The 26,489-nt window shown below is 32.5% G+C and overlaps 1 protein-coding gene and 2 pseudogenes across 1 annotated transcript; 1 reads left to right on the forward strand and 2 right to left on the reverse strand.

Moving 5' to 3' along the window:
* Positions 1-836: 836 nt before the first annotated feature.
* On the reverse strand, positions 837-5,739 carry LOC145594052 (U-box domain-containing protein 52-like; annotated as a pseudogene).
* Positions 5,740-10,382: 4,643 nt separating this feature from the next.
* LOC145594053 (pollen receptor-like kinase 2 pseudogene) lies at positions 10,383-13,451 on the forward strand (annotated as a pseudogene).
* A 5,776-nt stretch (positions 13,452-19,227) lies between these two features.
* On the reverse strand, positions 19,228-25,040 carry LOC145594674 (lupeol synthase-like). Its single transcript, XM_081651009.1, has 18 exons — positions 24,749-25,040; positions 24,170-24,355; positions 23,919-24,008; positions 23,638-23,835; positions 23,171-23,255; positions 22,895-23,061; positions 22,582-22,770; positions 22,384-22,497; positions 22,138-22,257; positions 21,888-22,010; positions 21,601-21,699; positions 21,351-21,407; positions 21,161-21,207; positions 20,499-20,642; positions 20,207-20,384; positions 19,986-20,066; positions 19,588-19,671; positions 19,228-19,350 (listed from the first exon to the last, which is right to left on the reverse strand). The coding sequence occupies exons 1-18, from the start codon at positions 24,944-24,946 to the stop codon at positions 19,228-19,230; spliced, it is 2,283 nt and encodes a 760-aa protein (XP_081507135.1). The 5' UTR covers positions 24,947-25,040.
* Positions 25,041-26,489: the final 1,449 nt, after the last annotated feature.

The raw sequence follows: 26,489 nt of genomic DNA on the forward strand, positions 1-26,489 counted from the left end.
GTTTTTTTAGTTGCTACACTTTTATTTTCACAGTCTCCTAGATAGTTTTTTTAAGAGGATAGAGAGAGAGAAAAAAAATAAGATGGACCCTTATGGGTAGGAGAGAGATGGAGAGAAAAGAATGTCAAAAATGGAAAGTGTTGCAACTAATTATAAATTTCCAAAATAGGAAAGTGTAGCAAATATAAAGAAACGGTGGAAGTATATAAAATGGGAAATGAAAGTCAATAATTTGATTTAGGTATCTAAACAAATCCACAAAGTAAAATGTTCATATAGTAGTATTTTTTTGGTAGAAAAATATGTTATTTTTACTACTTTTTACTCATTTGTAGTTAAAGCATTTCTTTATAGCCTTATCAAGGGAATATGTTCCGAAAAGATGCATTGACAAATTCCACAACTCAAACCAACACTGATGAAATTGATGTGAGCACATCAATTTTTTTTGTTTATAGATACATTGCTAATTTGCCACAACTATAAGTTAAGGACTAAAAAGACAATGGAATTATCTGTCAATAAAATTGATGTACATACAAAACTCTATTCCAAAGTCGAATAGTATTTAACTCTTAACATAAATCTGAAAAATGTACTAATCTCCCACTATTTTTCATCACAACTTAGCTTATGCATAACACCAGTACACCACCTCGGACGCATCCATTTTTTTTTCTGTTCATCTTACGGTTTCTTTGGTGGTCAAGAGGCGGTCCATGGGTAGGGAGGACTAGGCGAATTCTAGCCTTAGCTTCTAGGGAGTTTACATTGATCAAATGTTATAAGTTTACGATTGGAGAACGAGAGAGAGAAGTAAAAAGGATTTGTAGATGCTACAATTTTTCTCCTGATGAAGATGAAACACTTGTTTGGCTTCTGTTGCTAGATGCCGTCGATTGCAATGATTGGTTTTCACTATCCTGTGAATACTGAAACCAAACAGACCATTAGTCCTTATAGCATGTACGTACGTGTTTAGTGACAAAAATAAAATGTGACATATTATTTAGGGATAGTGTAGAACTTACATTGTTTATAGTCATGACTTGACTTGGCCTATACGACGAGTTTGAAGGTACGGGAGAAAACATCACGGTGGGCATATTTGCTTCACCGAACTCCCTAAATCTGTTAAGTTCAGGAAGTATTTGTGTAAGATCAGGTCTATCCTTCCTTCGTAACTCTGCACATTGTAGCGAAAGTTTAGCAAATTGTAAGGCCTCTTCGTAAGGACAATCATGTATGTACGGATCCAACATATCTCGAAAAGTCCCTCTTTCGATAGCCCTTTGTACATGATGAGTTAGACCCATAGCTGGCTTAGCCGTGATAAGTTGCAAGTACAAGATACCTAAGGAGTAAATATCCGATTTAGTCCCTAGCATCCCGGTTTGCTGATACTCTGGATCGATGTAACAGAATGTTCCAGCTGCTTGAGTCATTCGATACTGTGTTACAGTATCGGCTATAGATGGTGGCACCAACCTTGCCAAACCAACGTCACTGATTTTACTCACAAAATTTCGATCTAGTAAGATGTTGGCTGGTTTAAGGTCGCGGTGCACTAGTGGCTCGGGCTTTGACTGGTGAAGGAAGAGTAATGCTGTTCCGATTTCTGCTGCTATACGGAATCTTAGTTGCCATGGGAGTGGCGGGGTGTTATCTCTACAAAAGAGGCGGTCTTCTAAGCTTCCATTAGACATGTACTCGTAGACTAGACAACCGTACTCGGGGCATGCTCCCAAGAGGAGCACCATGTTTGGATGTCTTATGCAACTTAGAATTTCAACCTGCATCACATGATATTGTGCATAGATATTAGTCTTTTGGTGCATAATTTAGAGCAATGATGTATAGTAATTATGATAGACCATTCAGTATAGTTAGCATTATTTATTTTTGGTAAGAACCTATTAAACTAAATCCTGTCACAAGTCAGTCAGTTCAGCTACACAAGTCAACACTTGAGAGTAGAGTGGGGAGGTAAGAGATTATAGTTAGCATATTGGCCCTACAATCTTGGCATATACATACATTTATTCAATATTAGGCCGTCCAAAAGTAACAGGCTAAAACTTAATTCTTTAAACACGACTTATAATTATTGTTATTTAATGCACCTGGGAGCACATGACTTACCTCTTGTTGAAATTGCGCCTCTCCCTGCGCGGCATCAGGCTAAGAACCTTAATGGCAACAAGTGTATGATCAAGAGTGCTCTTATAAACAGGACCATAACCACCTTCACCAATCTTAAGTGATTCAGAAAAGTCAGAAGTAGCAGCTTCAATCTCTTTGATGCTGTATTTCCTATACCTAACATCATTGTGATTCAAAGCTTCAAGTGCTGCCTTCTTCTCTTCTGCTTCTTTGGTAGCTTTCTTTTCTGCTAACTCTCTCTTTTGTGATTCAAGATCTGCCAGTCTCTGAGCGGCTTCGGCTGCTTCCATCGCCGCTCTACACTTGGCTTTCTCTTGCTCCGCGATTGCTCGTGCTGTTTCCTCTGCGTAACGTGCCTCTTCTAACCTGTGATCTTCTTCAATCCTTGATCTTTGAAGCTCACTTGCCTGAGGATAAAATTAGCAAACAAACAAATTCTTAGTGTACTATGTACTACATATTTTTCGGGCTCAAATATTTATTGTTGCATGGAAATGGATAAAGATAAGACAGACAATACTTCGGGGAAACTAAACTAGGAAACATAAGTTTTGAAGCAGAGGAAAAACAGGGAAACGAAACATGTATTAAAGAGTGATTCGGGTATGAAAGTGTGTCCAAATTAGAAATGTTGATTCCAAATAAAGTATAATTTTCGTGCATCATATTTTGAAAAGTTGAGAGTGAGGGATAGCTCAAGTGGTTAGAGCTCCCCTCCCGATTCCAAGAGATCTTGGGATTGATTCTCATCACCCGCCCTTGTGGCTCTCTAAACACCAAAAAAAAAATATTTTGAAAAGTTCATCTTAACGGGGTGAAAAATCAATATTAGCCACGTTAATTTTTGGGCAGGTTACGGTCATGTCAATTTCAGTTCAAGTCAAAATCAAGTCATGTAATTTTAGATTCAATTCGAGTAATCGGACACGAGTCATATGCACATGTATCTAATCCTAGTAAACAAATTAATATTTGAGCACCTTTTGTTTTGCAGTTAGTGCTTCCTTGCAAGCTGCATTATACATGTCCATAGTTTTCTTGAGCTCCATTCTCAATCTTCTCATCTCAGACTCAAAATCTTCCTGTCAAATTCAATCAAAATCAAACCTTTAATCAATTTTTACTATGGTTTACCTAGACAATGAGATCTTATCCTTCAATTCTGTTAGATATCTTACTGAAGATGATGAAAAACCACTAGCATTTGAAGAGGAATACTCAAGTAAGGCATTCTGATCGATTGATTTCCTGTCTGCCACTGAACCAATACTCATACGATCTGCATCCGATCCACTCGAAGCCCGAGGCGCGAGACCCCAGTCCATTGCATCAAAGGAAGGACGATCAATACTGACTCTTGGCTCATAGGTTGGCCAAGAAGGGTTTACAAATGATATGTCAGAATCTGGCATACCAATTTCACCATATGCCCTGCCATTTGCTGCTCTTCCTCTAGTAAATGGTGACCTATTGCCAAAAAAATAAAATGATGGTTAGATGTTTATTGTACACATATATGGTAAGTCGGTAGAAAATATCTGATGCAACCGTTGTAAAAATCGTGCACTTGCCTTATTGAGTCCATTTCTTCAACGCCCCTACTTGAGTTAAAATGCATCTTTTCTCTGTCTGTTGCACAAATAAAAAAAAAATGGTTTGATATAAGGTACATTTATTTCGACTTAATATCCAATGAAAGTCGATTTAATTAAATTGGTGTAACAATAAAATGAAGAGAGCACGGCCTAAATAATGATTATACCTCTTGGAACATAACCACCGGGACGAATAGGGGATTCATATATAGGGATACCATTGGGAATGGGTTGACGATGTGGCGGACTTTTGCTAGAAGGTCTTGGGAGAGGACGAGTGGCAGATCGACTATGTAACATTTTCCCTTTCGAAATCACATACACAGAGCAAAATTCAGGGCAACCTTTGAATAGATTTGTTGCAACATCTGGGCCTTTGAACCTCCTGCTCAAAACAAAAGAGGCGCATGACATAAAAAGTCTAAATTGCCTAATAAATTAGGCAACTAATAGGGGGCAAAATATCGTAAATAGCCTTAGTGAGCAAACATTATTGAGACTCATGTAAGAGCACCATTGACATTTTGCCCCCTATTGGTTGTCTAATCGTCTAAACATTAACTACCCCCTTGATAAAAAAAAAATGATGATTCTTAATATGTCTTAACGTTAACTTATACAAATGTTACCTCATCAATTGATTCCTTGATGAAGCACTTACAACCATGACCTCAATCGCGTTATGTTGACAATATTCTATCAAAGCTTTCGAAATGTCAATGTCTTCCAAAATAACCTCATTACATATAACCTAAGGAGAAAAAATCATGCATAAGATTGTAAGCTTAAACAAAGTTAATTTTATACCTAAGAACAACATATCAATAGATAGCTTAAAAGAACATGTAACGAAAACGTACATCTTTACGACTGCAGAAACATCGAAAAGGAAGGAAGATCTCCCGAGCTTGAGTTTCAGCGTAGTACTTGGCGGATCTAGCAACATCTTCATGGCTATCAGAGAGGGGCGCCGGCGAATCTGTAATTGCATAAGACATTGGTCATAAGGCAAGTAAGCAACACATTGTAAACAGCCACATTTTTTTTGTTAAGAGGAAATTATATCTTTTTAAGTACGATGTGATATACTAATTATGAATTTTCAGATATATATTAATTAGACAACCAACAAATAATGAAATCATTAAACATCATGTATTGATGTATATAATGTTACATTTTATTTTGTATCATGTTATGATATATGAGAAAAGGCTTAAATAGTCAAAATTGTTATGGTACAATGTTTATTTTCTTTTCGTACGCGATGGTTAAAGTAACAAGTAACAGCCATGCAACGTACATTTCAAATTGTTCATAATTAACAATTTAACACATCTTTCCATAAAAATCCATTAGAGATGATCATAGATTGTTCTGCAAGAAGGGTTCACCCATAAAAACACATTTTGTCCGAGATTTCTACCCAAACTCGGTAAAATAGGCATGCATGTTCAGTCAAAATAGCCTAAAAACATAACGAGCCTAAACACCCCTCACCAAAGGCCAAAAATTTAAATGTTTGACTTTCAGCACAACCCGACCCTAAACAGAGCCATCTATGTATATAAGAAGGAAACTATCTTTAACATAAATAAACCTAAATATATTTTTCCTATGATAATATCACTATGGAAAATATATCACATAAATTTTTCGATCTTGATTGATCTTATATCTCTAACAAATAACCTTAGGTTGGCATGTTTATAATTTTCAAAAACATAAATAAATAAATGTAGGGAAAAAAACAATTACTTATAAAGGAATTGGAAGGATTTCTTTGCTTAACATGGAGCAAAGTAACAGTTTGACCCTTGTTAAGAACATGATCAACAGCCCATTTAAGAGCATATTGGCTTCCTTTATCCTTATCAATTGCAACCGCAACTTCACCATTTTTCTTAACCTCACCAACATTATTTTGTGGTGGTGGTAATAGTTGTTGTTGAAGGTGGTGGTGTTGTTGATTCCACATCATTTTAACCTTCTTTGTTCGCGGTTGCCTTAATTAATTAGCTTATTAATTAACCTTAACCCCTCTCTTTCTTCCTCTTTGTGTGTATTCTTCTTATGTTGTACCTCCTCCGCGCCTCGATTCCTCGAAAAGAGAACGCAGAGGAGATGTAGGATAAGAAGAATCACTTAGAGAAATTGTATAATCTAAGAAATTAAATTATAAAAACCAATTCAAGCTTCCATATATTTATTTCAAAGTTTGTTTTTTTTTCTCCTCTCCCTCTTTTTCCTTTCTGTTTTTTTGTTAAGGGTTGTTTTTCATTTGATCAAATGGCAATATTTCTCTCTCTTCTACTTATTTACAACCTTGAAATAATCTAATTTGAGTATATACGTGTGCTAGTAATAATCTAGAGCCTTTCGCAATATTTGCTTGATTTCTAACCTTTCCCTTAATTAACGGATAACCCTCTTTTATTTTGTATATTTAACCATCTTAAGATAAAAATATACAGCATGACATTGATATAGAGTATATTTAAGCTAATCTCCAAAGGTTTATAATTCATACTCTATAAGCTATGTAACAAGAATATGCTTGATTTATATATCATGACTACTAGTCTACTAGTTGACTAATAACCCGAGTCTTGTGTGTGGCTAGCTACACCGTGTGACCACTTATAAAAGAACAAAGTAACACATATAACACTGACTGAGTAACCCCTACAATTAACACTGACTGAGTAACCCTTACAAAAAAAAACACTGATTGAGTAACCCCTATAACACTAACTGAGTAACCCTATAACACTGACAAGGTAACTCCTTTAACACTGATCAAGTAACTCCTATTAAACTAACAAAGTAAACCCTGTCACACGGTTTGGCCAACCATATACTTCGTATAAGACTTTGTGTTTGAACAACTTAACCGTAATAATGAATACAAATATGAATACATGGTTACACCAATTGACTGTTGGTACAATGGTGATTGGGATTGCATATGGTAGAGAAGACCGCGTGGATCCCCACAACAACAATTGGAAGGGGACTGGAACCTAACCACACACAACTGATCTCCGAATCCGAATTAGCCCAAAAGGTGCTTCGGGTGGAACACACACACACTATTAAAATAATAATAATAATAATAATAATAATAATAATAATAATAATAATAATAATAATCCGAATTAGCTCAGCGCACTTTTGATGGAGCTCTTCGATCTTTCTTGAATTGGAGCGTATTGTTACCGCTTTGGGGCCTGGGTTTGGTGATTGGCAGTGGCGGCTTGCCACCTTACCATTTGCGTTTGGAGGGCTTGGTGTTTATTTAGCAGGTGATGTTCGTCACTATGCTTTTCTTGCTTCTCGGTTGCAGTCTATTGGGTTGCAGACACAAATTCTTTGGCATACTTGCATTGTTGGTCTTGGACGAGCCTTTGAGGATGCGTTGTGTCTGTTTAATGGAATAGTGGATTCTGACATTTTGAGTAATCCTAGTGAGGTCGCTGCCCCTAAACTCATGAAGAAATTGGCAGATATGTATTTCACAAAGATTACCGCTTCTGCAGAATCTGCTTATTCTTTAAGTCCTCGACAATCAGCATTATGGAAATCACAGCAGGGTGATCACACCTCTGCTTGGCTTCGGGCGGTTCCTATTTCAGGGTTGGATCAGACGATGAACGCCAAGACTTATCGCTGTGTGTTGTCCTATCGGTTGGGTGTTCCATTGTTCTCTATCTCGACGTCGTGCTCTGCTTGTTCGAGGGTTTTTGCCGGAGATATTTTCGGTGATCACGCGGTGTCTTGTGCTGGTATTGTGGGTATTAAACATCGGCATAATGTTGTTCGGGATACCCTTGTTGATGTCTGCTATCGTTCGGGGATTTCAGCGAGAAAAGAGGTTGACATTGGGTTGGCTGGAGGGAACGACGAGACCCTCAGACCTGTGGATGTGTTACTTTATTCATGGGATCGTGGTCGCGATGTCTGTGTTGATTTGACAGGGTCTTCTCCTTTGACACAGTCAGGGCTATCTGACTTTATTCCTGGGCGGGTTGTGGCTGATGCTGCTCATCGGAAGCGGGTTAAGTATGAAGCTCGATGTCAGGCAATTGGATATGGTTTCATTCCCTTCTCCTTTTCTTCGCTTGGGGAATTAGAGAAGGAGGCTGTTGCGTTACTGAAGCGGATTCAGAGGTTCTCGACGACGCAAGACATTGGGGCTCGTGCTGCAGCTCATATCTTCACTAGGGTAGGATTTGCTATAGCTAGAGGAGTGGGGGCCCAGATTGTATCTCGGCTTCCCACTCATTTATTGTAGGTTGAATGACTTTTGTTTTTGAGAAATAATAATAATAATAATAATAATAATAATAATAATAATAATAATAATTACAAGTTTATTAAAGTTGGGTATCCAAAAAATATACTCGTAGATCTTTACAGTAATTGTATAGTAATCTTATCTTACAAGTCAAATAGATGTTATTTTTAATATACAGTATGGACAAAGTTATAAATAAAGCAGGTTTACTATAAATTAAATATTGTGCATTTGAGCATAAAGTTACTCTAAAATGATAATTAATTATCCAGAGTAAAATAAAATTAAAGTAATCCTATTTTAAACTCATAAAGTTGCTATTTAACAAAAAAAATAATCTTGTAAAAATCAATTAATAAAATTTACAAAATAAATCATCACATGTTAATATGTTATAACTTATTATAAGCTCTCCGGCCAAAATGAGGTTAAAAGTTACCCTAATAAATAAAGTTTTGAACCTAAACGATAAAGATGAAGTCTAATTGTAATTGAGTCTTAAATATTGAAAATAGATCAGAGACTCCATTTAAGATGAATTAAATACAAATTTGTGGTGTTTGATTGATTGACAAATTCATAAAAAGTAGAAAACTGTAGAAAAATTAACTTATAGCAAAATAGATTGGAAGAACTAAATTACCTTGTGGAAGAACTATATATATATATATGTACAGAGGAAGGCTCATGTAAGAACCCTCCTCTATATAAGAACCCAATCTTATATAAGAACCAATCTCAACCTTTATTAGTTTTGATCTGACCATCTAAAATGATCCTTTAGTAATGGCATTTCTGTAATTTTGAGAATTTCGTATTTAGAACATAGAAAAAAAAATTTAGAACATAGAAAAAAAATTTAGAACATAAGCAGAAAAAATTTAGAACATAAGCAGAAAATTTTAGAACATAAGAAAAATAATTTAAAAGATAGCAAAAATTTAGAACATAAACAACCAAAAAAGTTAGAACATAAGAAAAATAATTTAGAACATAAGTTGAAAAAAAATAATCATAGCATAGGTAAAAATTAATAACATAATCTGAAAAAAATAATTTAGAACATTGAAAATATTTAGAACATAAGCTGAAAAAATAATTTAGAACATATGAACAAATTTAGAACATAATCTAAAAACAATTTAGAACATTAAAAATAATTTGGAACATAAGTAGAAAAAATTTAGAATATAGGGAAAACTTTAGAACATAAGCTGAAAAAATAATTTAGAACATAAAAAAAAAAATTAGAACATAAGCTGAAAATAATAATCTAGAACATAGGAACAAATTTAAAACATAATCTAAAAAACAATTTAGAACATTGTAAAAATTTTGGAACATAAGTAAGAAAAATTTTCGAATATAGGAAAAACTTTAGAACATAAGTTGAAAAAAACTTTAGAACATAGGAAAAAGTTTAGAACATAATTAGGGTTCTTACATAAGAAAGGGTTCTTATATAAGGTGGGGTTCTTACCGGATCCCTCCCCTATATGTACGTATACATATATATATACATATATGTATATATGTATATGTATATGTGTATATGTATATGTATATGTATATACATATACATATATACATATACATATACATATACATATATATATATATATATATATATGTATACATATATATATATATGTATACGTATGTATATATATATATATATATGTATATATATATATATATATATATATAATCATTTGCATTGTAGTTTATTAAAAGTTAAATTTATTTGATCGAATATGAAATGAGAATGTATTTGTTAGACTATGATAGCTATTATAAATGTTACATGCCTTCAATTAATAGAATAATATAATTAGTTTCAAAAAGGAAAAAAAAAAATTATGTCAAACTATATATAAAAGAGATATCATCAAGTTGATCATCAAAAGAAAAATTACTTTGTCAAAAAAAATTGAGGAAAAGTGTTGCTCATAAATAGCAAAAAAATGTAACTGTAAATCCTTGTCTAATTGAAAGGCTAACCGGATATCTCTCATGTAACACAACTACATACACAATATTCATGGAAAAAACAAAGAAAAACATTAATCCTCTACCATTACCATTTTTCCTCAATTTTCATTTTTATTGCTAATATCTTCTATTCTTAGCTTGTTTTTGTTTTTTCATCTTTCTCTCTCCCCTTTCATCCCCTTCTTTGTGTTCTTCCCTTATGCCCTCAAAATTATTGTTTTTGCCTTTGACCTTTCTCTTTTGGAAGAGAGGTCTAGGTCATACATTTCAATCACTATCCTTCTTGTAAAGGGCGGTATCATCTGCCCTTTACACACCTCAATCTACATGATCATATGGCTTCTATGCAAAACCAACCGCGCCATTCTCTTATTTTCTTGTTTATTATCTTCCTCCACATTGCCATTTCTTATAGCGCGTCTTCCTCATCAGACGATGCAAATGCCCTATTAACGTTTAAGAAAACCCTAAGGGACGAGTCTAATGCCCTTTCGAGTTGGGATCTCTCCACATCTCCATGTTTTGAGAATAGGAATAATTGGGTTGGTATCATTTGCTCGCGAGCTGGTAATATTTGGGGGTTAAGGCTTGAGAACATGGGATTATCTGGATCCATCGACATTGATTCCCTTGTTAAATTATCAAAATTACGGTCCATAAGCCTTATGCACAATAAATTTAGTGGTGAATTGCCTGATTTTAGGAAGCTAAGAATGTTGAAAGCATTGTTTTTGTCATATAACAACTTTGAAGGTGTTATTCCTCCTAATGCTTTTGAAGGGATAAGACGTTTAAGGAAAATTCATTTGTCATTTAACAAATTTAGTGGTGAAATTCCTAATTCTTTGGCAACATTACAAAAACTTGTGGAGGTAACTCTTCAGGGTAACCAATTTCAAGGAAATATTCCAGATCTTAAATCAACACAAACTCTTCAAGTTTTTAATGTTTCTAATAATCAATTACAAGGTCCTGTTCCTGCTAATCTTTCCAATTTTGATCCAAGTGCTTTTTCAGGTATATTTCTTTCTTCATTTCATTTATGAACATATTTTTTTCCATATACAAACATGCAATCGTTGTTTTTAATAGATAATAGATCTATTATATGAACACGTGATGCGTGCGTGAAATTTTTACATAAAAAATGTACGACAGATCATACTATATATACATTGAAAACATTAAACAACAAGAATTATAGATATTTGAGACTTTTATTTAGAAATTTAATTTAGACATCTGGTTCTCAAAAATTAATTTATACAATCGAGATAGTATGTTCTTCATGCATACAAATTAATATGTTTACATGTACATCTTATTTATAGTCACAAGAAAATACAATTAATTTTCTTTCTAGAAAAGTAGGGTTTTAACCTAATCAAAATTTTCTCTATCTATTATTTTTTTAATCAAATTTATGCGCAATAAGGTGGATTAGTGTCCCTAATAATAATAATGTCTCAATATATTTTCATGATAGAAAATTGGGCACAAAATAAGCACAAAGTGTAACATAATAATCATTTTTTATTGTCTATATACATGAACAAATAGTATCAATGGAGTTCAGTTGATGTGTTGCCATGCACAATATAATTTTAATTTTTACAAAACAATTCTCATAATTTATATAAAATTCAATTATATAAAATATTGTAAAAACTTAAAATTTTGATCTTTGAATAGGTAACAAAGATTTATGTGGACCGCCTCTAACTGCATGCCCACCGTCGTCATCCTTCGACCGGAAGATAAATACACCACAGCCATCACCGGCGAAATCATCAGATAAACCAGTTCCAATAGCAATCATAGCAGTTGGACTAGGAATGGCAATTCTTTTGGCAATTTTAATCATTTTAATTGTCTTTCGCATTAATCGATCTAGGAAGAACAACAACAACAACAATAACATCAACGACAACAACAACAACATGCCTTCTTCGGCGTCAAATCTACCAAAGAAAAGCACGGTGGAACACGGCGAAGAAGAAGGGCCTAATAGAAGCACAAACATTGTAGGTGGTGGTGGTGTAGGGCGAAACAATAAAAGCGGCGAAAATGTTGGGAAATTAACATTTGTAAGGGATGATAGGGAGAAATTTGAGTTGTCAGATTTACTAAAAGCTTCAGCTGAAATATTAGGAAGTGGGAGCTTTGGATCTTCGTATAAGGCGACGTTGAATAATGGGAATTCGGTTGTTGTGAAGAGGTTTAAGCAAATGAATAATGTTGGAAGAGAAGAATTTCAAGAACATATGAGAAGATTAGGGAGGTTATCACACCCTAATTTACTTCCTCTTGTGGCTTATTATTATAGAAAAGAAGAGAAACTCTTTGTTAGTGATCCTGTTCATAAGGGTAGCCTTGCTCTCCTCCTTCATGGTACGTCTCTTTATTTTTTTGTCTATCCGATCCATGCACAACCCTAGCTAACAACTTGGTGTTAGTAGACATTATAAATCGTGGAAATGGTAATGAATTTGTGCGTAAATTGGTGTATAAAAAAAAGGAGGTAAAACCTTTAGATGATATCTTTACTTTCTTGCAACTTTTGAATATGTTTATTTACTATAGACCTATAATCTCAAAAGTAATATCTCTGTTATATATTATGTGTAACTTTTGAGTTTCTTTATATCTTATAAATAATACTCAAAAGTTATACATAATACGTAATGAAGGTACGTAGCATGTGAATTTTGAATCTTTTAAAATTTTCGCACTTATTTTCTATGTAAATTGTAGGTCAAACTCGAGGAACACCAACCTTAGATTGGCCAACACGATTGAAGGTAATCAAGGGAGTAGCAAGGGGTCTTTCCTACCTATACAAAGAGCTAGCTTGCTTAGTTGCACCTCATGGCCACCTTAAGTCATCAAATGTTCTACTAAACGCCTCGTACGAGCCTCTACTCGGAGATTATGCATTAATCCCTCTCATTAACCAAGAAACCGTGCAAGAAATGATGATAGCCTACAAATCACCCGAGTATTTCAACAACGGTCGCATCACCAAGAAAACCGACGTGTGGTCACTAGGGATCTTAATCATAGAAGTGTTGACGGGCAAATTTCCGGCGTCATACTTACAACAAGGAAGTGAAGTTGATATGTCAATTTGGGTAAGGTCAGTGATAAATGATGGTTATGACAAAAATATGGGACTAACAAAAAATAGTGAGGGTGAAATGCAAAAATTATTGAACATTGGAATGGCTTGTTGTGAAAGAAATGTTGATAAAAGGTTGGATATTAAGGAAGCTTGTGTAAGGCTAGAGGAGGTACGAGAACGTGATCGCGACGACGACGATTTTCACTCGACGTGTGCTAGTACGGACGCTGATCACCGTTCGTCTAGAGGGACGTCCGAAGACTTTGCTGTGGTTATCAATTAGATGTTTTCCTAACATGCAATGGTTACTCCTCGTATATCAAAAGGGCTAGACGTTAGTTGTTACCTTATCGCGAAATCCAAATCTTATGTCCCACTTTTTATGTTCCACAATTGTGTTCTTACTTGTTGGTACACGCAACTATTCAAGCCCTAACCCTTATTTGATTAATTTTATGAAAATATTAAAATGAACCGATTCAAATGAGTGGCGGCATACAGGTAATACTACATCAAAAGTGGGACAAAGATTTTGTTAAGTAGTTATTGTAAATATTAATTCTTTGTCTTTTTTCATTGTGTGTATTTAAATCAGTTCATTTCGATATTTTTTAGCGAATTATGTTAGTTTTAGCGCTACGTATTATCTACTTAATTAATTTTAAAAGCAAGTTGATGTATTTACCTATAAATTTGACTACCTTTGCCCCTTCTTTGAGTAATTGAGTTCATAAGGGTTTTTATCAAATATTTGAAGGGATTTAGATTTTGTCCTTGGAAATGAGCAATAGGCATGTTGGGTGTCATCTAGCCCAAATCCTTGAGAAGCCCAAAAGCATTCTTCATGCTTCTAAAGAGTATGTGGGTGCACAGACTCAACAATTCTCTTGATTTTTCTAAAAGATGGCCAACTTATACAATATTATAAGCAAATCTAGAGAATTCTACCTAAAATATCAACATTCCACCAACCTCAACAATTATAAATAGTTGAGGTTTGGCTCATTTTTAAACCATCCACAAAATTGGTCATTCCCAAATATATTGTTACCACAACTAGTGGCGGATCCAGGATTCCAAACTAGGGGTAGCACTAAACGGTAGAAAAAAAAAATTATACACCTACTAACTTGAAACTCAAACTAATTTAATTTTAAGTTGGTAATAATATATCAAGTTAATTTTTTGCATAATGTATTGTGATTGTGTAGATAAGTTATCATCAAATTTTTGAATATATATGGATTTTGTACTGAGTTATTATCATGGATAAATTATATATGTACACGAAATAGTTTGTATTACGATCCTATAAAATTAGTCAAATTTATAAGATATTACTAACTTTCTACATGGACAAATTATCCATAATATTAATTGTTTTTAACCAATTTTTTAATGAGAGATAACTTTTATCTAATTGAACATAAATGTCAAAAAAGTGGAAATTAATAATTCGGAAAGAATCAATATTTTATGGAAGTCATTTAAATATAACTCAATCTTTTAAAAATAATAATAATAAAACATGGGAGGAGATTCGAACCCAGCCCAATTGCCAAGAAGGTTAAAATCATCTCCTAAGTTACCACTGAAGCAATTTCAAAGTGTTATCAAATGCTTATATTGTATTTCACATGATATATATATATATATATATTTTTTTTTTCGGGGGTAGTACGTGCCCCCCGGGTCTCTATGTGGATCCCCCAATGACCAGAAAGTTCCTTATTTGTGAGAGTTATAATGTAATATTTCCCACCCTAACAAATTAGAGTTTTTGTTATTTTTAAAGTGCTCATTGTGTGTTATTTTCTTAATAGCTTTTTGTTGCCATTTATATATATATATATATATATATATATATATATATATATATATATATATATATATATGTATATATCCGTTCTTATTTAGTTGACACATTTAGAATTTCTACACTATTATTATATACTTATATACACTAGTAACACTACTTTGACTATAGTATATTTAAACTTTTTATCCGGTAATAATGAAAAGATTTACAGTTAAGTTTTGTATTAATTGAGGTAGTTAACGTTTTAGATAAAGATGCACCCAACTCGGCCTCACAAGTCACAAGCAGCATTTACAAATAACGTATGATTTATTACAAAATCAATAAGATGGAACAATTTCAAATGATATTCCAAGAGAGAATTATTTATATTATTTCCGTACAAATAATGATACTAATTAAACCCTAAATAAATCTAACCAAGTTAATTAAACTAATACAAAGAATAATAAAATATTCAGAGTAACAAATATTTCTTGCCATATACTCAGATTGCAAAAACTTAGCCTTAGCTTATTCAGAAGAGTTGTGGTCGTTATAATATTCCTCATCAAGACTTGGAACAGTTGTGGTCGTTTATTATTGAAATATGTGATGATGCCGATAACACAACTTCAAGCAGCAGCAAAAGCAAGTTCATAAATCCTAACATTGGTCAAGACAAGTTGATCTCTGCCTTGGTTACTTGCTTATTTCAGGAGGATGATTTAGCTGATCGTGCAGAGGATTGGCCAGCTCAGCAATCCGTGTGAATTGAAGCAGCCTAGTCAGCATTCTGTTACTACAAGTTGTAACTGAATTCTGTTACAAAATAACAGAATTAGATTTTGTAAGAGCCTTCTAGGAGCTTCTTATTTTCTTCCTTCTTCCTGGACAAATTAGAATATGTGTATAAATACTCTAGCTTAATATCTTTTTCATTTGAGATTGTAATTACACTGATTCACTCAATGAAATTGTCTTCTCTCTATTTTCTGTTCTTCATTTTTCTTCTTTGTTTGTGTTCATAAATTTTATGAACATTAATATTTATAATATTCCTCAAAACGATTAAGCTACTTTCATGATTTGGTGTTTTCATGTTGCTTAGTATAGTTATCGCATTCGGATCGGAGGACTTGAACGACGGCCACTTACCATCCAAAATGACGTTACCTTTGGGTTTAGTTGTTAGATCGGAAAGTTTTTATGTGAGCAAGAGAAGATTATTGGTTGGTTTATAACTTTAGATTGTATTTACTTAATCTAAATATTTTATTTTTGATTTTTTTTCAATTGCTTATAGAATTTTCCTAAATTAAATTAAATAAGATCATACTTATCTATCATTAATAAGACAATACTCTGACAAATAAAAAAACACCAACTTTTAAATAACTAGTTTAGGACCCGTGCCATGCACGGTCTATTAAAAAAAAATTTAAAAATTGACAAAACATACACATAATATAAAGCGTGAACAAACAAACAAATAAAGTGTGTATCTAAAGAAATGTTCAAATGCTTTAGAATAAAATACACATATATATTCAAGTAATTGAACAACACCTATATTGTATAGAAAGAATTCAAAACACACACATATAAAGTGAAAATAAATCACTATAATGAATAAAAAATTTGATATTGCATGATAAGATATGACTAAAAACAATGTATTTATTAATGGAAAAAAAATTATATTCTACTTATTGCAAATCCTCCAATTGGATGTTGATCATCTTTTGTTGATTAGCATCTCTTAAAAATGTATTAGTTGATGAAATTCCGGAAAGATAACTCCGCAAGATGGTATCACAACTTATACACATATACTTGTATAAAAAATGATGACAAACATTACATACATGTTCATCTAGTAAAACCATCTCTAGAGAATGTACATCGTTTGCATTATTAAAAGATGGAATAGTCCATAAGTAGATAACCCTAGCCTGTATAGTAATATTTTCATTCGACGGATTGGTATTTTGTATAAGCTTTAAAGTTTGTGCCATTAGAAAAAATAACGTTTAAAGTAATTTAGTGGTTGTGATTCAAAAATTCACATTAATGCTTTTTTATAATGGCCGGTTAGGTAAGATGTTTTTGGAAAATTTGGGATATAAATAAAAAGGTAAAGAGAATTAGAGAATATTGCATGATTTAATCATACAAGGAATGAATATCAACCGTATGTAATACGAAGTATATACTATAGTAAGAATATAGTCATGATTAGCTAAGATGTTTTTTTAAGGGAATATTACATATCAACATACAATGGTATACGATTTGCTAAGAATATTATTTTTTTTAATCATATTATTTTAAATTCTTACCATTGTTGATATAGTCATGATTTGCTATGGATATAGTCATGATTTGCTAAGAATTACATATCAATCGTAATACCTAGTATATATTATATGAATATAATTAGCTAAGAATTTTCTTTTTTTAAGGGAAGATTGCATATCAATTAACAATAATAAAATGATTTGCTAAGATTTGTATTTTTTTAAAGGGAAGTTTGCAAATCAACCTTAATATATATGAGTAGCTTGGATTTTGTTTTTTTAAGGGAAGATTAATATCAACCGTAGTATATATGATAGGATAGTTATAATAAGATTTATTTGGTGATTATTTAAATATATTGTATCTTTTTAACATATTTTTTTCAGATTACCGTAAGATTATATTTATTATTGATTATTATTTACATATATATATATGCAAAATATCTTCTTTTTGGAATTATTTTTTTTAAAAAAAATTTTAAATTAAAAAATAAAAATATACAAAGGACACACCAGGAGATGACACGTATCATTGCTTGTGTGTCTTTTAGTATATAGTTATTGATAGTGGATGTAAAATGTAGTATATAACTATATATACAAAATTTTGTACGATCAGTAAATTTACTCTATGTCGGCCGGTTGGTAGATTTGTAGGTTAACAGTAGCTAATCTTGGGTAACTTCTAACCTAATTTAGGGCATTATTATCAATCAATTCTTTATTTATAACTTAGAATTGCAAAGTAAATGTTTAGAAATAAAATTGAAAAAAGTAATATGATTACCTTATGCATTGTGATTGCTTTTTACCAAGTCAATTTTTTTTTTAAAATATACATTATATATAAATGTTTAAATCGTAATTACAGGTTATAATTTCTTAATGACATGAATGTATTCGTACTAGCTATTTTCTCTTGGGTGTGCATGACATGCACACGCCTTCACATATCCCAAGTGCGACAACGCAAAACACACACTTGCACGGTTGCACCACCTTGTTTCGATAATTCTAAGGAGTTTGAAAAACATGACAAGTGAGGCCACCCCCATTCATCCTCAAGATAAACGAGATTGTTTATCATAGGGGCATTTCGTAAATAAAGCGAACAGTGTTTGTTCCACCTAGGCTGCCCAGTCATTAATTTTTCTAGTAAAATGACACGTTGGAAATGAACTCCGTTTAACCGTTAGCGAAGCTCCGTTAATATAACTAACTGCCATGACCGTCAATTTTTTTATAATCAAAAGAACCAATTTCATACCTGCTTGTAGTTGGGGAACGAAGTCGAGAAGAGGAATGGGTAGCTTCACTCAAAACTACCAGAGATGCTTGCAATTGACACAGAAATCGTCCAAAGAATTTGCGCAGGCACTAGATGTAGGATGGACTACTGTAGAAGGATGGAATTGATTGATAAGAGAAAATCGAATTATTGAACACTGTGTAGCATTAAAATGTTGTTGAAATAAACCCCAGATCCAGATCATAATCAGACATGAAAGACCCTAACGTCGTCAAGGATGTTATCAATGACGCCGTTTAGGAAGAATGCCAATTGTACCTCGCCAACTTGGCAAAGCAACCACGTAAACAAATAGGAAAGTACGTAACTGGGCCTTGCCACGTAAGTAAATACCAAAATTACCCCCAATCATCTTGAAGATGAACTTGAATTTTGCCATGACAAGTAGTAGTTCAGATTAAAAAATAATTGATTACAAGATAAAAGGACTAGAAAAACTATATAAATGAGTAAGCTATTAAGCAATTTAACCACATACACAACAAACAACATTATTGCTAACTCTTAACTAATTAATTACTTCATTAGAACTTAATTTAGCATTATATTACATTGTATTACAAATGAATGATACATGAATTTGATCTCTGAAGAATAAATTGTTATATCCATTTTGAAGATTGATTTAGCCAGTCGAGGAGCTTTGAGCTTAAACCCTAATTGATTTCCTTGCTTGTAGATGACGATATTCTCCAAGAGCCCATATGGGGAAGATATTTCGATATGAAGAATAATTTAGGGTGCAAGTCTTCATGAATACTCCAGTGATTTCCTATTACAAATTGTCATTGTTATAGTTTAATACGCATGAAAAACACATCAATCTAATTTGTAAAATAAAATTAAAACCCAACATAATATTATTATTTTTTTTTTAAAAAAAAAAAATTAGGGAATTCATATCAAAGAATAAATTTTTTACTTTAGTACATTTCTTTTAATATATAAATTATTTTAGCATTTAGTAAAAAAAAAAATGGTATTACGTAGTTTAGTTTTGCAAAATTACCTGTTGTGGAAAGTCTCCATCATCCATCTGCGAGTTTAATAAAACTCTTATTCCTCGTTCTATGGGAGTTGGATCTACATCACCCTGTTGTAACGACAAATAATATAAGTAAAATTTTATGTTAAAATAATATTCCTCATTTTTTTTGATAAAAAATTAATATTAAAAAGTTTACGTTAAAATTAGCATTATGCTTTTTCTTTAGGAGTTGTGATATTAATTAGAATGGACATAATGATTTTATTTTACATTAGGTATACATTAGGAGATGTGACATTAAGTTTACTAGTCTAATAAGCCCAATATATGAGTAGACAAAGCAAGACTAGTTGTGTGTTATGAGTGTGATTAGTGGATGTCACAAAAATGACCAAAGTACGAGAAAGAAAAATACTCACAAATCCTGCTTTAATAAGGGACAACAATGCCCATGAAGTTTGCACCAAATTCGACTTGTTCCCTTCTAAATTCGTGTAAACCTGTTCCATGTTCCCAAACACGTCAATTGCTCAATAAAAAGATTATTATATTGTGAAACTAAATTATACATAATAATCCTAAAAATTTTAAAGTTATTTATTTTCATTTGATCAACAATAATTGAGAAAATTAGTAGTACCTTGTTTGGACTAGAGAGGTAACTCTCCCCCCATCCACCATCAGGTAATTGCTTTGAGAGCAAAAAATGACAAGCCTTGCGCAATGCAAGGCTATTGTTGTAATTCTTTCCACAAGCTACTAATGCCTCAACTCCAAACCATGTTCCATATGTATAACAGATTCCCCAACAACCATACCTACACTCATTGAGGGATAAGTTTCGGAAATTTGATTATTTTCTCTGGATTAATGTTATTATTAAAATTTCTAAACAAAAATAATAATCGAACAATAAATGGGAAATAACTTACCAAGAACCATCAGGGTTTTGTGTCTCTTTAACGTAGTGTATCCCTTTAGCAATACTGTTTTCAATTTCTCTCTTTCTATGTCCAGGGTATAGCTTCTTGAAGAGTGTTAAACCTTGGATTGCTGAAGAAGTGCACTCAACATACCTAAATTAAAATTATAGAATGATTGTTAGTTTTAATTTAAAATAAAGACTAAAAATGTATTGTATGTTTTATGTTGTGCATTAGGATATACCCTCTTGTTTCTAAATTGTCCAATTACTAGAATGAGAGCTAGGACAAGGATAAATTGAATTTAAAAATAAAAGCCTTATTGCATTTTATTCACCAATTTTCATATTTATAGTAGCTGTATACTAAATTACTACGGAGTAATAAAAATTGAGTAACCTCTTTTTTTTCGTAAAGAAAAAAATTAGTAACCTAATCTAAGCTAAACTTGTACAAGTATATTCCCTCAAAAAATAAAACTTGTACAAGTATAAGTTAATTTTTCCTTAAACATATCTTATTAGAACGTATTGATTACTCATTTGAACTTATCAGAATTTACTATGTAGTGTGTGAAATTATCTATCCAAGTAAATTTGGCTTACATAATTTTGCTAAAGTGTTACTCCATAAACTTAATTTTTATGAAAAAGATGGAATGTAGATCTTACTCTCTTTCGATAAGAACATCTTCAAAGAACTCCGTAGGATTGAATTTCTAAAAAAAAAAAAAACATGTTCTTATAAGAAATAAGTTTTCCCAATATTGCTGCAAATGCCAAAATACTATTTATAAATAATACAAACATGCATCATTTATAATCATTATATTATACTCATGTGTTATATTTTTATATATACCTCAAGCCAACGGAAAGCTCTCTTGGGCTCCCAAGCAGGAAATCCACCATTTTCACTCTACCAAAAAAAAAATAATAATAAAATAAATAAATAAATAAATAAATCATGTACTGTTTTCAAAAAAAAAAAAAAAAAAAAAAAAAAAAAAAAATCATGTACCAAAATAAATCATTTTATTTAATAGCAGTGGTCAAATAAATGATGCAAAGTAGATAAAAGTCATTAATTAAACAAATAATTAAACACTTACTTGAAGGGAAAGAATGACATTAAGAGCATCATACAAGCATTCTGCTTCAATTTTTTCACCCACAACTTCGGAGGGATATCTTGAGAATAGAAGTGCAACCTAAAAAATATTCAAACACGTGACGAAGATGTCTAAGACCTTGTTTTGCTCACAATATTTCACCTCGTATAAGTTTAGACATGATAAGTTTAGAGAAAATACATCTAATTTACCACAAACATAAATTTTAATTAATTCAAATACGTCTAAGGGGTGTTTATATAGAGTTAAGACGAATAAACAAGTACCTTGAGCCCTTCAGCAGTGCAATCAGAGACTTGCCAACCATGATCTTGTATTGAAAAAGTCCATGCACCTTTTGAAATATGTCTATACATTTCCTTGAAGTTTTCAGAAGGATTTTCTTTGACCTAGTACAACAGGTTGATCGAGTTTGTTTAATCGACTTTGTACCAAAATGATCATGTTGAGGGTCGAGGTAAGTTAAAAACATGCGCGCGCACGCACACACACAAACATTATATTAAAGATATATACCTGGGAGGCTTTCAAAAAATAGTGTGCTTTCTTCAATGTAGGTGCATAATCTTGTGTAAGACCACTTGCAAATATTGCTTGGATTGCAAAGGCTGCATCCCACATTTGGGAGCCAAAACTCTGTTTTTTAACATAAATTTACATATCAGAAATCAATAATTATATTTTTGTTATTACTCAATTCATATATTCAAGGGAAAAAGATTTTCTTGAAATTAAATTTTGCCTAAACAAAGATATAATTACCTGCATTTTCATCCCATCTTCTGCAAGCCAGAAGTAATCTGGAATTCGCGCTAGATGTTTCTTGTATGCATCAGAAGTTGGATCTTCTACCCAACAAGCAAGCATACAAAGAACCTGTATCACAAGTTTTACTTGATAAGTAATTTAAGTCTATTTGTAACAAGTTTTGCTTTAAAATGTAGTAAAATGCTATAAAACCTTTTCCACACAACCAATGCAGAGGTATCTACTATTTATGTCCTCATAGTGTACATGTTCCATAGCGATCTTCATCGACTTCTCTCTCAATTTCGAGAAGGGCCAACGGTTGAGTACTGGCTCAACAAAGTTGTGAAGGAATCCCCATACCATGTCTTGTACTAGGGGATGTGGGTAGTAAAGGTCCTCCTACAAAACATAGTTAATTATTGATCGAGTATGTTCACTTTCATAGTTATTTTATTTTGACCACGTGGATAATGAGTCAAACCTTCAGAAACGAAGGTAGTATATTGTTATAGGCTATATTTACCTTAGCACAAGTGTTTCTAGCCTTGTTCCAATTTATTTCATTGTAAGGTTCATTGTAAAGCTCCCTTCTTAGTGACAGAATGAGTGGAGTAATTGGACCAACAAATCTTTTTCCATAAAGATATGACATTGGCATATACACCAATCTACAATAGCACAACATTTTCCCTGCAATTTTGACCATAATAATATCCCATAATTAACCTTATTAGATTTAATTAATTTCAAATAGTAAAGATGTTACACCAGAAAAGATTGAATTGAGCCAATATGGTACCTGGATGCATAGGTGAAATCTCAGGGAGTAGCCAAAATTCTGGTGGCATTGGGTTGCACCCATCCCAGTCGTAAGCTCCAAGCACCTACGACATGTAAAACGAGTTTATTTTATAAACAAACACTCAATATATTTCCTATTGATTGCTTCCTCTGTTTCAATTTAATAGTCTCATTTTAACTTTTTATAATCAAACTTTAAAAACTTTGACCAAATTCACATTAATAAATATTAAAAAAATATAATCACGTAAGATATTATTATATTTGTCTCAATGTGAAGTTTTATAATACTAGTATCAAATTTTATAATTTTTGTTGATAAATAATTAAATATATTGATGGTCAAAAGTACGTATTAAATACTGAGGAAAGTCAAAGTTGGACTATCAATTTATGGGACTTATACATTATGAATTTTATTCGCGTCATTGTAACTTGTAACTCTAATAATGAGTAATGACTAACCGTGAGCCAAAATTTTCCCCAAGATGGGATGGCAGTGGCACCACCATGGTCAAGGATCCATTGACGACCCCTTGCAACCGCGTTATCTTCACCATCATCAGGGCCTTCTCCGAGCAGCCTAAGGGCGATGTAGCTAATTGTAGAACCAAACATTGTGCTATTCCCTTCTATGTGAAGTCCCCATCCTCCATCTTCATTCTGCCAATATTTTCCACATTTTTTAACGTAAGACTTAAGTTTATTTCATCAAATATATGAACTTAAGTTAGTTATTGTTGAACCTGGTGATTGTAGATGTAACGCTTGATTTCTTTTTGGTGTTCAGAAGATAAAATTGTATTTGTTGCTCCTGTAATGTGCAAGGCTATTACCTGAAAATTTGAAATATTACATCTTGAGATTAAGTTGGTAATGGTTCATTATATAATTAATAATAAAAAAAAAAAAACTTTTATTTATTATTACTATAATAATAATAATAATAATAATAATAATAATAATAATAATAATAATAATAATAATAAAAACTTACTAGCGGAGGGAGGAAGAATAATGGGCCGGCAGATTCAGCGGGCCAATGACCATCATGGGCCTGTATACTGGAGAAGAAATTGATGGATCTCTTGAGTGTTGTATCCATTGCTTCCTCTGTTATCTCCTCTGTTTCTTTCAATTTGATTCTTTGAGGTATTGCTAAACTTGTGTTTTCTTTTCTCAACTGTTCAAGCATTTGTTCCCCATAATTTAGTTTCTACTAGAAGTATATTAAATCTTGTTACATTTCTCCATATACAAAAAAATTATAACGGAAAAGTTGATTGAGTGTAAGATCGTAACTTGTAGGTGTGAATTCCAACAAAATTATACGTATTATTATTTTGATTTCGTACGATTTTAAATATAAAATAAAGATGTAGTCAGAGCTTTTTAATAATTATTTGATGAAGGGTCCTATAGTAATTTTAAAACAATATGGTAATTTGGCCAAATGAATACTTAAGAGTTCATAGGTCACTTTTTGAACTATAGTGCAAGAATGTATAAGCTATAACTTGGAACTTTGTAGTAAATGGTATATGTCTACCAACTATAACAAAGGTAATGTATTAACCTGCATTCTCATCAAGAGATCAGCACTTTGCCTATTCTTGAACCGATTCCTCTTGAATTCCTCCCTAACTTTCTCGACCGCAGCTCGTTCCTCCGGTGTTCCGGCCTCATGATCGAACTCCCAATGTTGTCGACCAACATAATCGTTTATGCTCACTAGCCATGGATCCTTTCCTTCTGCTATCTTTAGCTTCCACATTATTATTAGCTCGTAATTATATACTAACTATATTCTTGTTTCTTTTGGCAAGAAGAAATATAATTCTCTAGCTTTTTTTTGTAACAAAAAATGTTTTTTTGAAGAGTAAAAGGGAGCTATTTAAGAAATTGATGTATTTGAAGAAGAGTTTATTTGCATGCATGAGCCTCCTCTATCCTATTTATAATACTGCATTCAGTTTTTAGAGCAACAAATAACTTATTTAAGTATATTATTAATTTATTATTGTGTTATTGTGTATGATCCTTTTTTTTCATGATTTTGGGCATGGAAATATATTAAAGTGACGTTGACTTATAGATCATGTAATATAAATATAATATATATACTACCTCTGTTAAATGTTATGTGCAACTTTGGGGTATTATTTGTGAGATATAAAATATTCCAAAGTTGCACATAACATTAACAGAGGTAGTATATGTTTTTTAACGGTATAAATATATATTTATATTTATTTATTCATTTTATATAAAAATATGATATAGTTGTTCATTAAAAATTAGAAATGATAGTTTTAGTATTCTCTATACATCAGAAAATATTGCAACTAGCTAAGTTCAAACTATTACTCCGTATCTACGAAGTATTAATTTAAGATGTCAAAAGACTTGGATTCTAGTTTGACCAAATCAACATATTACTGTATAATCTTATACGTGGGTATAATTGTGAAAAGGACCTAAGTTTGACCTGTCTTTAAGTTCTTTACATTATTTTGAAGTTTCAAAATCTGTATCAGCTACAAGATTATTTGTTAAATTGCATGTTTCGACAGTTGATACTCCTTTTGCTAGCGAAAATTCGACTTTCCAATTGTTGATGCTTGTTTCAAGCATAGAGTTAGTATAAAATTTAAAGAAAAAAGGTGGATAGATACAAGAAAAAATAATGAATAAAATGAGATGTAAAGGTAAACGACTCACTTGTAGTTTTCTTAAACTATGTGTCAACTCTAGCGTCCCAAGTATTATAGGCCGGAGAATGTATAAAAAAGGTATAAATAGTACAGTGTGGGGTGGAGGGGTAAGTTACTAAGTGATTCAATCTTTTTGAATAAACTCGAAGTTTTAAAAAACAAAAGTTATAAATATTGTTCCATTTAATGCTCCATGCGTACTGTTATTAACACATGTATGTTCATCTAGTTGAATACTAAGGGGCCGTTTGGTTCGCATGAGGGAATCGGAATGGAATGAACAAAGGGAATGGAGAAGAATGGAATTAAAATACCCTATTTTTGCTTTGTTGTTTGTTTTAAAACAAAGGGATCATTTCCCACCACACCACCACCACTACAACCACCACATATTTCATCAATTTTTCACTTCCCACCATTTCCAGACACCGCCACACCTCCTTTACCACTCGCCGCCCTTCGCCGCACCTCCTCCTCCCCTCACCACGCCAGCCCCGATCTCCCCTCCCGCGAAAAAACCAGCCCTCGCCCCGAAAACCCTAGCCCCGATCTCAAACATTGGTCCCACCTCATCTTCCACCTCATTGCCGCCGATTCATCGGA

This window comes from Chenopodium album, chromosome 19, assembly GCF_948465745.1.
Source record: "Chenopodium album chromosome 19, dcCheAlbu1.1, whole genome shotgun sequence".
NCBI lineage: Eukaryota > Viridiplantae > Streptophyta > Magnoliopsida > Caryophyllales > Amaranthaceae > Chenopodium > Chenopodium album.

Excerpts from the sequence above, each read along its gene's own strand:
- LOC145594674 (XM_081651009.1), bottom strand. The coding sequence starts at position 24,946 with ATGTGGAAGCTAAAGATAGCAGAAGGAAAGGATCCATGGCTAGTGAGC. Across the intron at positions 21,408-21,600 it reads ATGTCATTCTTTCCCTTCAA|AGTGAAAATGGTGGATTTCC; the intron begins GTAAGTGTTTAA and ends TTTTTTTGGTAG. Across the intron at positions 20,643-21,160 it reads GATGTTCTTATCGAAAGAGA|GTATGTTGAGTGCACTTCTT; the intron begins GTAAGATCTACA and ends ATTTTAATTTAG.